At 41.4% G+C, this 13,886-nt stretch overlaps 1 protein-coding gene across 1 annotated transcript in view; it reads left to right on the top strand.

Moving 5' to 3' along the window:
- pappaa (pregnancy-associated plasma protein A, pappalysin 1a) overlaps window positions 1–13,886 on the top strand; it is a 310,054-nt gene that overhangs the window by 214,650 nt on the left and 81,518 nt on the right. The window contains exons 16-18 of the mRNA XM_041194444.1: window positions 2,374–2,584; window positions 6,575–6,746; window positions 10,411–10,558. Of these exons, the coding sequence (XP_041050378.1) occupies window positions 2,374–2,584; window positions 6,575–6,746; window positions 10,411–10,558 (531 nt within the window). The remainder of the gene's footprint in view (window positions 1–2,373; window positions 2,585–6,574; window positions 6,747–10,410; window positions 10,559–13,886) is intronic.

The following is a 13,886-nucleotide window of genomic DNA, read 5'->3' as shown; positions in this document are numbered from 1 at the left end:
ATCAGGACACTATAAATAAGGTGCCACACAAGGGATGGAATCTTGTGTTCTCGCAGATGGTGAGCTTGGAGGTGGGAAGGGTATGTAATTAGACAGGATGGGAGTGTACTGGAACCACCCTTCCCCTGCCTTCCTGCCTCCACCATAATTAAGTTCTGGGCAGGAAGGCACATGGTCAACCTTCCCGCCCCTAAGGTCAATTAATGACCAGTTAAAGGCCTCACCCTGCCTCAGCTGGTATTAACCCAGTGGCGGGCAGGCCTATCAGTATGCAGCATGAAGTCAGCTGTGGGGTGTGTTGGGGAGTGGGGGGGAGCCTCGATCAAAGGCACAATTCAAGGGACTTAACATCAGAAAAGGGGAGGCCCGTTAAGAGACTGCCCTTGCTGCTGACGCTCCCCATACACCCCTCTCCCAGCAACCTCCCACCTCACGAACCACACACACCCCACTCCCCCACCACATTACATACCTGTGGCTTGGGTCGCTCCGTGATCCTGGAACTCCGTTAGGCGTTTTTGCTGCAGCAGCCACCACCTCCCTTGTGGTGCTGCTAAGCATAAGAGGTGCCGAACTCTGATTGACCGGCAGCTTTTGATAGGTGTGACATTCATGCTTGGTCCCTTGATTCCAGGGGAAGGCCCGCAACTGGCCTCGCCAGTGCCTGGTTGGCTTATAGTTTGGTGGGCCTTCCCAAAAAGAGGCAGCGCTGGTTTCTCGGTGGCTCTCCAGCCAGCAAGTGGGACCCCCTACACCTCAAGAAGATTCTATCCAGAGCACTGACTCCAAATGTAACTTTGAAGACTTTTGCTCGAGAAGTTGATTGCTGATGCATGCTCGTGTGCACAGGAAGCAGGAGGGTAAACTAAATCTCCCTGTGTGCTCATGACTTCACGAAGGAACTGGCTGATTGAAATCAGGCAGGGTTTCAGGATCGCAGAGCAACCCAGGCCACAGGTATGTAATGTGGTGGAGGAGTGGGTGGTTCGTGAGTTGGGAGGTTGCTGGGAGAGGGATGTGGGGGGGTCAGTATCAAGGGCATGAAGCAACAACACAAGGCATGAAGTGAAAGTCATAAGAGTGTGCCACTAAAAGGATGACATGAACAGTAGCTAGTGTATCATGTGTACAACATCCAGCTCAACAATAAATATAATGTCTATCAACAGAAAGGCAGAAATCAAGGTCAGTTCCTCAGAAGATTTTGTCACTGATTGTTAAGTAAATTTCAGCAAGAGTAGATCTCCAGTGATTGACAGGAAAATAGGAACCGGAAAAACCATTCAATCCCTCAAGCCTGCTCGCCATTCAGCTTGATCGTGGCTGATTTGTACCTTGGCTTCATTAACCTGCCTTGATACCCCTACCTAACTAAAATCTATCAATCTCTGTCTTGGAAGCTGCAATTATTGTAGCATCCACAACCTTTTGTGGGAGAGAATTGCAGATTTCTACCCCACTTTATGTGAAAAAGTTGGGTGTGTGCAGCTTAGTCAAGAAAGTGAGCTGTACCAATTGCCCCCAGCCCTTGTGGAGTTAGCTGATCCCAGACAAGGCAGTAGTAGGGCTGCTTCCCTGGTCTAGGCAATGTTCCAGTTCCTGGTTGCCAACCATGTCTCCTGCTGGAGAATGTGTGTATGCAAAGTTCAGATGAGGACAAGATCAGGTTCAGCTGCAGTGCCTCCCGTGCCAGCACTCACCAGGGACTAGCTGTGCCCTGTGGATATAACAGGAGAGCAGGGGGGCCACATTGAGGGATAGGAAAGAGCAATGATGTATGGACAGTCAGACATCTTCCCATCAGTGACATGAAGATTTCTTGCCTCAAGTAGACAGCTAGAGCATTAAACTTGTTCCTTGGAATTGCACAACCAGATTCTGACTGCATATATGCAAAAATCTCCTTTCTTCCAGTAACAGTACATTTAAATGAAAGCTTTCTTTACCCCACCCCCTCCCTTATTATTTTTTTCGATAAACGTTCAAATGCATCAAGCCAACAAGTTACTTATTGGAACCCGTCAGCCTAAAACAACAATAATAGTTTTTTTTCTAATTGTGAGTAACTTTAAGAAAGTTTTAGAGAGGCTTTGCCAACAAAAACAAACAGCCCAAGGTTCAAGGGTAGAATTTGGGATAGAGTGTGTGTGAGTGAATGTCTTTAGATGTATTTTGTGCTGTTAAACAGTGTTTAGTTGTGGTTTGTAACAGCGTGTACAGGATATGCATTTCTGAGGAACTGTGAACAATTTGCTTTCCAAATACATGTGCCAGCAATTCCAACAAGGTTGCTTTAGTTTCTAGTCAATGAGGTTTATGACCGTGCCAGAAATGAGTCTTCTGTTTGAACTAATGCAATACACTGTTCTGCAGGGACCAATAACACTCTAACCTGCCTAGATGATGGACTGTGGTCTTTCCCCGAGTCTCTTTGTGAACTGATGTGTCTAGCTCCTCCTCCTATTGCCAACGCCAGACTTCAAAGCTCACGTTGTCAACACGATGGGCACAAGGTTGGTTCGTCATGTAAATACAAATGCAAACCAGGATATCACGTCCCCAGCATCTCAAGAAAAATAAGGAAGTAAGTGTCTCAAGCACTGACAGATTGTTGCTGCTTTTGGTGGGAGGGGTGGTGATTTTGGGTGGGGCTGGGGGTGGTGGGGTGCACGCTGCAGGGTATCACATGGTAAATGTTTCTGTTGATTCTAGGTATGAAAAGATCAGCCAAGCCAAACTCCAACAGAGCCACTGTTAAGCATAAAATTTGTCTGGGGCGGTTGCACAAAATGTGCAATAGCGAATTGATGGCCTATTTTGGCATACCAGGCTGATTTTCTTTTCCATCAACATCCAATGGGACAAAAGGAAAGAAAACTCAGCATAAGTGTCAAAATTGGCTTGTGACCTACTATTGCCAGTTTTGCATGACAGCACAAGCTGAATTTTATCCCCCCCCACCCCTGTGGGATTGAAGCCTGTTCTATGACAATATTATTTTCTTTATACCTACAGAACGGATTCCCATGATACTGTTTACAGTTTAGAAATTGGTTAAAGGTGTAGGAGTTATGAAATAACAAATAATTAGGTTTTTCCTTTAATGTTGCACCACAAGAATGCAGAAAAACATTTGCTTGCATGTTAAACGTAATGCCCAGTGCTATAATGTTGAAAACATGTACAGGGAAATCGCATTGTTTTTAGCAGTTAGATGCCAGACACCAATGACGTTACTTTATTTGGCATGTGTTATCAGCAATAACTTCTTTGATGTTAAGTTGTGTTTTAATTAATATCAGCCACTGGTCTGGGAAGCACTGCTAGCTTATTAAATGTGTCGAGCTACAAAGATCAGCAATGAACAACACGTTTTGCAACCAGTAACTAAGCACAGGTTCTCTTTTCTGTAAACATTGAAGACAAACTATTGTTTCCCTTTCAAATATTAAAATTAATTCTGCATGCTAATAGACTGAGTGCACAATGGAGAGAAATGAATCCATAGGGAACTGGCTGACTGATGTCAGCTGGTTAGCACTGATTAACTTCTAGTCACGGTAAGCATTTCTAAAACCATATGAATATGAAGTATATTTCAACTCTTTCTTGGACTCGAACGCAAGTTCTGTCGAAGGGTCATGAGGACTCGAAACGTCAACTCTTTTCTTCTCCGCCGATGCTGCCAGACCTGCTGAGTTTTTCCAGGTAATTCTGTTTTTGTTTTGAATATGAAGTAAATGCATGGAAGGAACAAAAGTGATAGATTGTTTTAAATAAAAATCAAGGTGATTCCTTTTCCCCCATTGGATTGAAAGGCTCTTTCTCCATCCCCTTAGTCTATGGCTGTGGCACTTGATATTTTCTAAAAAGAATTGTAACTGCCTTTTGTGCTGTTTACAAAGTATTCTTGACACTTGTTCTGTGTAGAAAAACAAGTTGATCAGTAAGGTCACACTCAAACCCCGCATGGATTTCTCCTTGAGATGAGGTGTTCTAGTTTAGACCCTAACCTGCCCGCTGTGTTTTAGGTGGACTTTAATGTGATACTTGGGATAATTCTGCAATCTCACTGGGAAGCCACAACCACAGAGAGAAGCAGACTACAATGTTGCAGCCTTACCCAGAACCACAGGATCGCAGAATTATCCCTAGCTTTTGAAGTGCATGGAGATCCCATTACTCACTGGCCAATATTCCTCACTCACTAACATCACAACAAAACACTTTCAATATTATATATGAATCAGCTTTTTTGAATTCGTCTGCAGGGAAGTAATTTGCCTCTATTTCTCTATAGCATGCACTTTCTCCAGTTAAGGAGGAAGGTAGATTACAGACAGAGAATTACACTAAACTGCATAGAAATTACAACATAGGAATTCTTCCTTAAATAGTGCACAGGAATGAACAATTTTTTAAATCTAAGTTACCTCAATCTGAATACTTGCTACCAAGCTATGGAGTAGATTCATGCATGTTTGCAAAGAGCAAAATAAAAAGGGTGAGGATGGGAGAGAAATGTTTCCTTCTGTATACTTGCGTATACAGCTCTAGCAAAAAATAATGCTTGAACTTGGGGAAAAGCATCATGAACTTTCCTTTGAGCCCACTCAAACCATCTGCTATTGAATTGCATTTTGGATGCATGAAACTTCCATTTATTTTCCCATTTCTGCTATGGTTGAAATAATTATGTTTTACATTTGTAACTTCCTTCGTCCTGATCACGAGAATTCAAACATGCTGCTTCACTATGTTTATATTTTCATGGCTCTGTGATTCTGACACAGCATTAAGGGAGCCAGTTATACCAGTGAAAATATAAGGAGCTGATGAGTGTGTATTGCTCTCCCAAGGGCTCCCCCTAATTAACTTACACTTATGTTTCTGCAGTTCAAGGAATTTTTCTGTGGGAATAAGGGAACCAATTGTAGCAATCTCAGTGCAAGCAACCAGCAAATGGATAGTGTTCTCCCACAAGCCAAAATATAAATGTAAAAACACTATGGGTGACCGAGCTACTCAGTGTATTCGAGCTCATACTCTTTGTCCAATGGGACAGAGTTGCTAGGATGTGGACTTTCTTTCTCTGCGTGTGACTTTCTAATCTCAGCTGTCCTGTCCCTCAGCGAGGGAGATATTTTCACTTCTGAGCTCAGGCAGAATCACTCCAACAGCACTCCCTTGTAGCTAACTATTAATGGCAGAGGCAAGGCAGCTGAGTCCTTCACACACTGTCATAGCCAAACACAGGACAAATGAAGGAAATTGAGGTAAACTATCAAGCAGTTAACTCAGCAGGCCTTTTTTTAAAATGAGCTGAATGCAATTTTAACTTTGTTTGGTTCACAGAAATGCATTTTGTTTTAATCAATAGTCCTCATTATCTAACTACTGCCCTTTGGGAACAGACTGACTAGGATGACCAACCAAGCACTTGTCAGGCAGGATCACTCACTGTCAAGATCCATGCTTATTAGATTTGACAAGAAAGGGAACAATGCTGGGCACTTTTGCCAGATTTTAAGGGGAATCATTGCATAAATTATGCAAGAAATATCATTTTCAGCTACAAAAATCAAACAACTTAAACTGTAACATTTAAGGAAAAAAAATGAAATGTTAGAACAGTACAACTCAGACTATGTGGAAGTGATCTTGCATACTAATAGACAGCACTCTAACCTTGTACTTTCTTAATAATTGTGAACTCTTAATTCACTAAAGATTCTGCTTTAGGACTGTAATTTGATTCAGCTATTTTTAATCCTGCTATACAATCTGTAACTGTGTTTTTGCTGCAGTTAGGAAACTAGAAGTTCAGTATTGAAATATGTTGTACACAGAAAGCATGTGTCAATTTAAATCATTCAACTTGAAACTTTATAATCATTGTGGACATTCCTTCTGTTTATGTTAAATACTTCAAAATTCTGGTAATGAATGCAAATAGATCCATATAGTGCATGTAATTCAAAAATGTATATGCAGTTTGGAGGGAAAAGATTGTAACTTAATCCTGGAGACCTGCATCCTCATTATGTGGAAAACTAGACTTCTTGTAATCTCCTCACTGAATTGATTTTTTCCATGAGCTTCTTAATTCTCCACTTTCTTCCACCCTATCTCTGCTCAACTCAAACTCTCCATCCTCGGATACTGGCTGATTGTATGTTTCCCCCTTTCCTCTGCTTTCTCATTGGTGGCAGATGCAATCTGCACCTGCAATTCTTTTCCTAAACATTGCTACATCTCTAATTATTTTCAAAAATGCCATTTGAAAGCTGCAATATTGTTTCAATCATCTCTCCAAACTCTTCTGCCTTGGTGTGTGCTCTCTCCTCCCCCTCTCTGCTCCCCACGCCTCCACAGTATGAAGAACTTCAGGATGTGTTAAAATCAGCATATATGTACTGTATGTGCTATTCCATGAGGAAACACTGAAGCAAGCTATGAAGATCTCCTTTATAAGTTTCAGAAAAAGTCCTTATCTATGGGTTTTTAGCAGAGATTTTGACACAGCTAACTCTTCAGTATAATCAGTTTCTAATTTCAGCCCTTAATTTTAAAGGAGGAACTTCAAGACAAGGTGCACAGAGGATGGGAGCTGGCAGCAGGGAGTGTGCGTTCCTGTTATGTGTGAGGCAGTCCCAGCAAAGTTTCATGGGTTTTACCAGTGTACAAATGGCTTCCAGTTCAACAGTGCTTGCTGGATAAACTGCAGCGATGCCAACAATCAGACTGTAAGTAATGAGGATTACAAATGCTTTATGTGCGGAAAGTTAGAAAATTAGCTTTCAAGTAGGAAAACTAGAAAGGAGAAACGTTGCTGCCTGTTTGGAGCAAGGAACACTTACTCGCTAATTTTGCCTCACAAAAATCTTTACAAGGATTTTCTTCCTGTTTTATGAGGGTTTCTCTCAGCAGACTGACTCACATCACTGTCTGAAACTTTATAATGTGCAGTGCAAACAGTTTTCAGTACAGATGGACACCAGTTAATAGAGATGTGGTTAATGAGGGTTTTCCTATATTGGGAGCTTCCAGCTCCCTTTAGGCTTCCCCTGTTTTCCAAAGCTTTTCACAACGGCGATGAGGCGGTCCAATCAGTGGGATGATTTTATTTCAAGTGGAGGGAAGTGACATCTTAGGTAACACTTAGGGGTAAATTTTACGATTTAGCACTTCCAGCACAGAGCACCACCTTCAGAGCATTTATCAGGAATTCAGGCAGCCAAGTTTTTCTGTGCGCTTCAGTTTCACAGATTGCCACACTGAAAATGCTGAATCGCAGGATGAAAAAAAACAACCTGCTGTATATTTTGACATTGCGTCTGTGTGCCTGGATGTCACACTTTGTTAAGATGCAGAACAGTCTTTTAAAAATAAAGAAAGCCAGTCAATTAATGCTCCCAGCCTTGTTTAAATCCGGCAGGCGAGCTGCCGACATCAAGTAGGTAGCTGACTGGATTGAGGCCTCAAGGTCATCTAGGGTTATCATCAGTGAGGCAAGCTCAGGATGGGTGAAGGGTGACGTGTGCACAATCACAGAGGGTAAAAGTCTTAGGGTGGCACCAGCCAATTTTATTTCTAAGAGCCCTGGAAGAAGAGTACGCCAGTGCTGTGGGTCCCACAAAATTAATTCACCTTTTCTCTTTAGTGGGACACCAGCTCCATCGCCCATAAAACTGATGCACAGGCTTCTGCAAGTTAATGGCAAAGATGGCAATCAGGGTCCTTTTTACGTCACAGGGCCTCAACTTGCAGATTAAAAAAGGACTATCACCTGAAACAGCCACTGCTTTGGGCACCCAGCAGTAGGACCCTTTCAAAATGGAGCTGGCAACGGAACCAAGCAGTAAAACCACCAAACCTGTTTTGCAATAAAAACATAAAATTCTGTTAATACCCAGCAGGCCTGGCAGAATCTGTGGAGCAAGAAGAAAACTTCATATTAAGGTTGTGATCTTTTGTCAGAACCCAGTTTGAGGCCATTACTGCCGTCTTAATGCCAATTGAAGGCAGTCAAAGACAATCTATCTGACTCACTAAGAGGAAAGTCTTGGAGATCTGTTTGTAACATTAGCTGATATCACAGTATTATACTATTGTTATGTGACAGCAGCTGGTATCTCCCAGGCTGACCAAATCCACAAGAGAAACTTGGCCATGCTATCACAACAGCTTTGTAATTTGTATTTATTACAAGAAGGTTTGTGCACTGAATTCAGAAGTAATGAGTTCACTAACACCTTTAGAGATTTAAAAAATTAAATTAAAACATTTATTAACAAAAGAAGAGAATAAAACACATACACAAGATTGCAATTACACAGTTACTCAATATTATAACAATTCCCAAAATTCCTAGTTAACCAGACTCCCAACTACACATCCCCTTTAAGGCAACAATCCAAACAGATTTTAAATTTATATAGGCAATATAGCAAGGTTACCACAAGCACCCACTCAACAGTGGAATTTCAAAGGTTTTTAACACAACTTTGGTTTACCGGAACAGCAGATTTCTGCAAAATGGCTAGAGGCTTTTTTTCCCAAGTCTGTTTCACATATTACATGGCCATATTCATAGTCCCCCAATCCTTCTTTAAATATATTTCTTCCCCTTTAATCTGTAAATTCCATTGTTCCCACATATCTTTAGAATTTACTTTTCCCCTAATATAGAACTCCTTTATGTTGTCATTATGGCCAGCACTTTTGGGAAAAATCAACATAATAACCTGCCTTATTTATCTTGTTAGTTGTAAACACCCTACCATGTCTCTTTGAAAACCAAACACCTCTCCACTTATCTTAAAATGCAAATTTAATTCACACCCTTTCTGCTGAGACTTTAATCTATTTCACATTTAGTTCATTTTACATGCCCTTTTACACCTAACTCTTTCGATAATTTTAACCTTGCATTCTATAAGTCTCTAGTTTAACTAAGTCAGCCACGCAGATATAACCATCCACACATACACAACCGTAAGCCTACTTTACAATACCTCTCAATAATATTATGAAAAATATGATTGCTTCATGACACTACATAGTATGTAATATTAAGAATAGAAGAACGGATGTTCAGGGAAAAAAGATCTACATCCATAGATTGAGGTATTACAAAAACAAGAAATTGCACTCCAAGCTTTTAATGTAGAAAAATGTACCAAGGTGCTTCAGGGAAGCACAATCAAATTAAAAACCAACATCAAGCCAAAAAAGGAGATGTACTGGGGGAGCTAATCAAAACTTGGACCAACGAGGTAAGTTTTAAGCAGGGTCTTAGGAGAGAGAAAGACAGAGAGAGGGAGGGAGAGAGTTGTAGGGATGGCACTCCACAGCTTAATCCCGAGATGGCTGAAAATACAGCATCAGAGGTTGTTTAGGGAAGTGGGGAAGTGCAGAAGAGGCCAGAGTTGGAGGAATTAGAATTTGTGGAGAATTGTATGAGGTTAGAGAGAGAGGGAGGAACAAGGTCATGAGGGATTAGAACATAAGGATGAGAACTTTCAATTGGAGAACCTGGAACCAATGCAAGTCAATGATCACAGGGATGATGGAGGAGCCGGTCTTAGTGCCAGTTAGGATTTGGCAGCACAGCTGTGGATGAGGCAGAACAAAGGACGGGAGGTCAGCCAGGAGAACACTGGAAAAGCCAACTCTGGAGGTTACACAAATATGGACAAGGGCTTCAAAAGCAGATAGGCAGGGCCAAAGAGGAACAGTTATGAACCTGGCAGTAGGCGGTCAAAGTGATGGAGAGAATATGAGGATCAGAAGCTCAGTTCAGGGGCAGATAAGATGGTAAGGTTGCAAATACTTGGCTTTAAGCAGAGACAGTGGAAAAAGTGATGAAAGAACAGAGTTTGCAGGTAGGGGCCCCAAGCCCATGGCTTCGGTCTTCCCAAGTGGCTCCTGAGACTCTACATTTGAGCCCCAGAAGCTGGGTGTAGCTCAGTTTTTTCTTCATGTGCTTATATTTTTATTTGATTTCTCCTGATTTGAATCTTGTGGAGTTAGACATTTGGACAGCGTTGTCTTGACAGCTCTATTGCCTTTTAGTGGATCTCCTATAAATCACAACACTGCGGCCACTAGTATCAGCACTTTAAGATAGGTGAAAACAAATGCGAACAAGCATTTAAATTAGAAATCTCCTCCCTCCGCACCAACTCCCACCTCCCCCCAACGGTACACACCTTGAAGCTTTGTAAACCCTTGAAGATGAAAGCATGGACATCCCTGATGTAAGTGCAGTAAAATAGTAAAACTCAAACTTGTACCATGACAAAAGCAGCTTGAGTGCAAACTATTGGTTTACTGTTGGTTGCAGGTCATAAGATTTGTATGTGTAAATTTACATCATTAATGATGTGCCCGTGTAATGTTTTCTAGGAACCTATCAATAACTTGATTCGCTGCAGGAAGGATGGAACATGGAATGGCTCACTACAGATCTGCAGCTCAATGAAGGGGGATTGCCCACAACCTCATCGTCTCAACAGTCAAATTAGATTGAGCTGCAAAGATGGCTATGGCATAGGTAACACAGTGAAAGAATGGTGTTACGGGAATTTCAAACTCAGGAGTTGGGTAGAATTACATAGACCTACAAAGGAACAGGCCATTTGAGCCAGCTAATCCATGCCAATATTTATGCTCCACCCATGCCCAGTCCATTCCTCTTTATCTAACCCTATCTGCATAATCTTGTATTCTTTTCTCTCTGTTATGTTTATCTAGCTTCCCATTAAAAGCATTGGAATATAATTTCACAAGCTGTATCCACTGAAGTATCAGGGTTATGAGTTTTCTTGATGGCTTATTGGGTAATACATTGCTTGGTGTGAAGCTGCTTTTAGCTGTACAGTTATTCCTTTTGAGAAATCGACATGGATGCCTGCCCAAGTTACTGGCTGAGACATGTCAGCAGTTACAGTGGCTTCACCCCAACCATGAAATTCTGATCACGGTTTCTGATCAATGATCCTGCCATTTAGTGGGGTGGGGGGTGGGTGGGTGGTGGGGAGGGAGGCAGTGGGGGTGTGGCTGGAAGGTGAGGAGCTGCATTATTGTGTTTTTGCCTATTTGGGCTACATCTATGGCTTTGCCTGCTGAAGATCCCAGAAGCATTAGCAGTTGCTGACCACTAGGTGTGAGAGGTGGGGTGGGAGGGGTTGATGGAGGTTTGAGGAGTACCAGGATGTCTCTTCCTGGAAATACTAATCTGGGCACCCTCAAACCGTTCGCATCCCGTCCCCTCCCTGACCCACCTCTCTTAAAAAGGGGCTGCTTCAACTGGATCTTAGGGGTCCAGGCCCCAATCTGGGTCTGAACTTTCAACTAACCCTCACTTCTATCAGGCTGCTGACACACAGCCTCCTTATGCCAATCATACACAGGATCCACCTGAGGACCTAGAAGTTGGGTTTACTGAGTTCCTGTTTCATGACCCACAATCTCCTGCACATCAAGTGGTCTTGTAGGGGTGGGAAAAGGCTCCGCTCCCAGCAAGATCATCTCAGGAAATTCAGCATGATGCCAGGACATAACATTCCCAAGTTTTCAACCATTCCAAAGGACTCCAGGAGTCCACCAGAACATTCACCTATTTTGGGGTCCACAGGTTAGTCTCACATAAGAAGCATAATCACAATAGAGGCTGCTAACTCACCAAGAACCAAAGTCCAGCAAGATTCAACACCTCTTGGAGGAGCTGGGGCAGAAGAGGGTGGAGGGGATGCAACTGTATTCTAAATTGTATATTGAAATTTGTAGAGCTCCGAAATTTATTCCTAATTTATTATGCTGAATAGCTTTACTAAGATCACAATTCTTGGTTTTCTATCATTAAAAAGGCTGAGGTGGCATAATGGCAAAGCACATTAGCATTGCCACAGCATAGATGTAGGTAGAATATTAGTTTGTGCTTGCAATTTCTCATATAACAGATTTCCAAATCTTGTTAAGTCATCAAGCAGAAATAAGGAGACCAAATACTTTCCATTGGGAAGCAGGGATGCTTTCCACTGGGAAAAGAGAGGAAACAAAAAAAAGGTCAAGACACAAATTATCTTGGGCTGATCTTCCCTATAGTAGTTTGTATACAGAGCTGAGGACATTAACCTACCTTATCAGGCAGGGACAATGCAGGGAGAGTGGATTGAAGAGAAAGTAAGGTTTGATACCTGATGTGAATTTAACTGCAGCCCAGTATGAAAGAGGACACTGATCCATTAGTCTTACAACTGGCATGCATTCGGCATTATTCACAGTGTTTCTCAGATAACATTTTTGCATCACTACACCTAGACCTGCCTCAATATGGGAAAAAACAATTGCTGAAATTTTACTCCTATTTGTATCATATATTTTATTTGATTTCAAAAATAATCTCCAGAAACTTTGCATTATTACAGAGTACACTATGTGGAAAAAAAATCAAGCCTTAGTAATTGTAAACAAAAGTTTTCTCTCCAGATTTCCTGTTCTGTGCCACGTATTAAAGTTGTAGCATTCCTTTCCAAATAAACCTTTGACCCAATTTAAGAAAATTGAAAACCTGTCAACCAGTAATTTTCTGATGAAACGTTGTTTTAGAAAAAAACAGTCTGAGTACAGAGAGGTCAGGGCTGAGTTTGAAGGTTTTAAGTGCAACAGGAATGGTTAGAATTACCATTGAGTTTAATGTCAAGTTGCATAAAATTTATTATTTAAAAAAAATTAAAACAAGGCCTGAGGAATTCCAATCATCATAAGCAGGGCTTAATGTCAGTGCCTGCCTCTGCCGTTAAAATATTATTTGAGTGAGAAAAGGTATGAAGGTGTCAGTGAATGCCAATCTGGCTTATTGGAACTTTATAATTACCTATCTCCACAACATACCTCCCACAATGAGCATGCAAGGGCTTGAGTACAAAGTTACTATGCTGACCTTTGGCCAGCTCATAACATGACCTTCCACATCCCGACCTTGGAATAACCTTTCATTATAGATCAAAACCTCATTTAAAAAAAAATTAGCTTCAACATGTGAAATCTAATTTCCTAGCATTTGGATAATTGCATTCTACTGCTGCAAATGCAGCCATGGCCCTCTATGCTCTCCGACGAGTGAATCTGTCCATTGATTGCCTGCTCTTCAGCTCTGCCTGTACAGTGGGTGCGATATAAAAAAGGGCTTGACAGACCTCTGGTTTGTTTAAGAAAAAGACACTGTGCAACCTGTAAATCCTGAAATAAATGGCACCCTGCTCTGTTAAACACTCAGCCCCAATGGAGCTGCCTTGATCATTCGATACTTAAGCCAGTGGAGTACATACTCTCTAAAGGTTTAAAATTAATTAGTACAAAATACAGTGGTGAGTTTGAGGGCAACCCTGTCTCTGCTGTTTATCCAGGCATGACTGATGTCTGATTAGTTAAGGAGAAAGGAGGAGAGAGAAAGAAAAAGAGAGAGACAGACAGACAGACAGATAGATCAGTGTGTGAGTTAGGAATTGTGGAGCTATCCATAGTGCTTAAATATCTTTGCCCCATCAATTATGGAACTGCTGGGATCCATGGAATGTAGTACGTGTTGTCAGTACGTGAAGGAATTCCACTGCAACAGTCTGCCTTGCAGAAATTTATTACAGATGTTGCTTTAGGCAGAACATAATTAACGAATCCAAAAGTTATGCATTTTTAAAATTATTTTTACAATAAAATATGCATAATGCACCAAAATACCTATCGCATTCAAGCATTGATTGAGAAAGTGTCATTACCTGTACTTATTTTAGAAGTCAAAGAATTAAAATTCCATTTTCTCTCATTTTCATTTCTCCTTTTGTTTTTTTTTTAAATTTTATTATTAGAATTAAATTAAT

This window comes from Carcharodon carcharias, chromosome 8, assembly GCF_017639515.1.
Source record: "Carcharodon carcharias isolate sCarCar2 chromosome 8, sCarCar2.pri, whole genome shotgun sequence".
Lineage (NCBI taxonomy): Eukaryota > Metazoa > Chordata > Chondrichthyes > Lamniformes > Lamnidae > Carcharodon > Carcharodon carcharias.
This window is presented reverse-complemented; position numbering and strand designations above follow the sequence as displayed.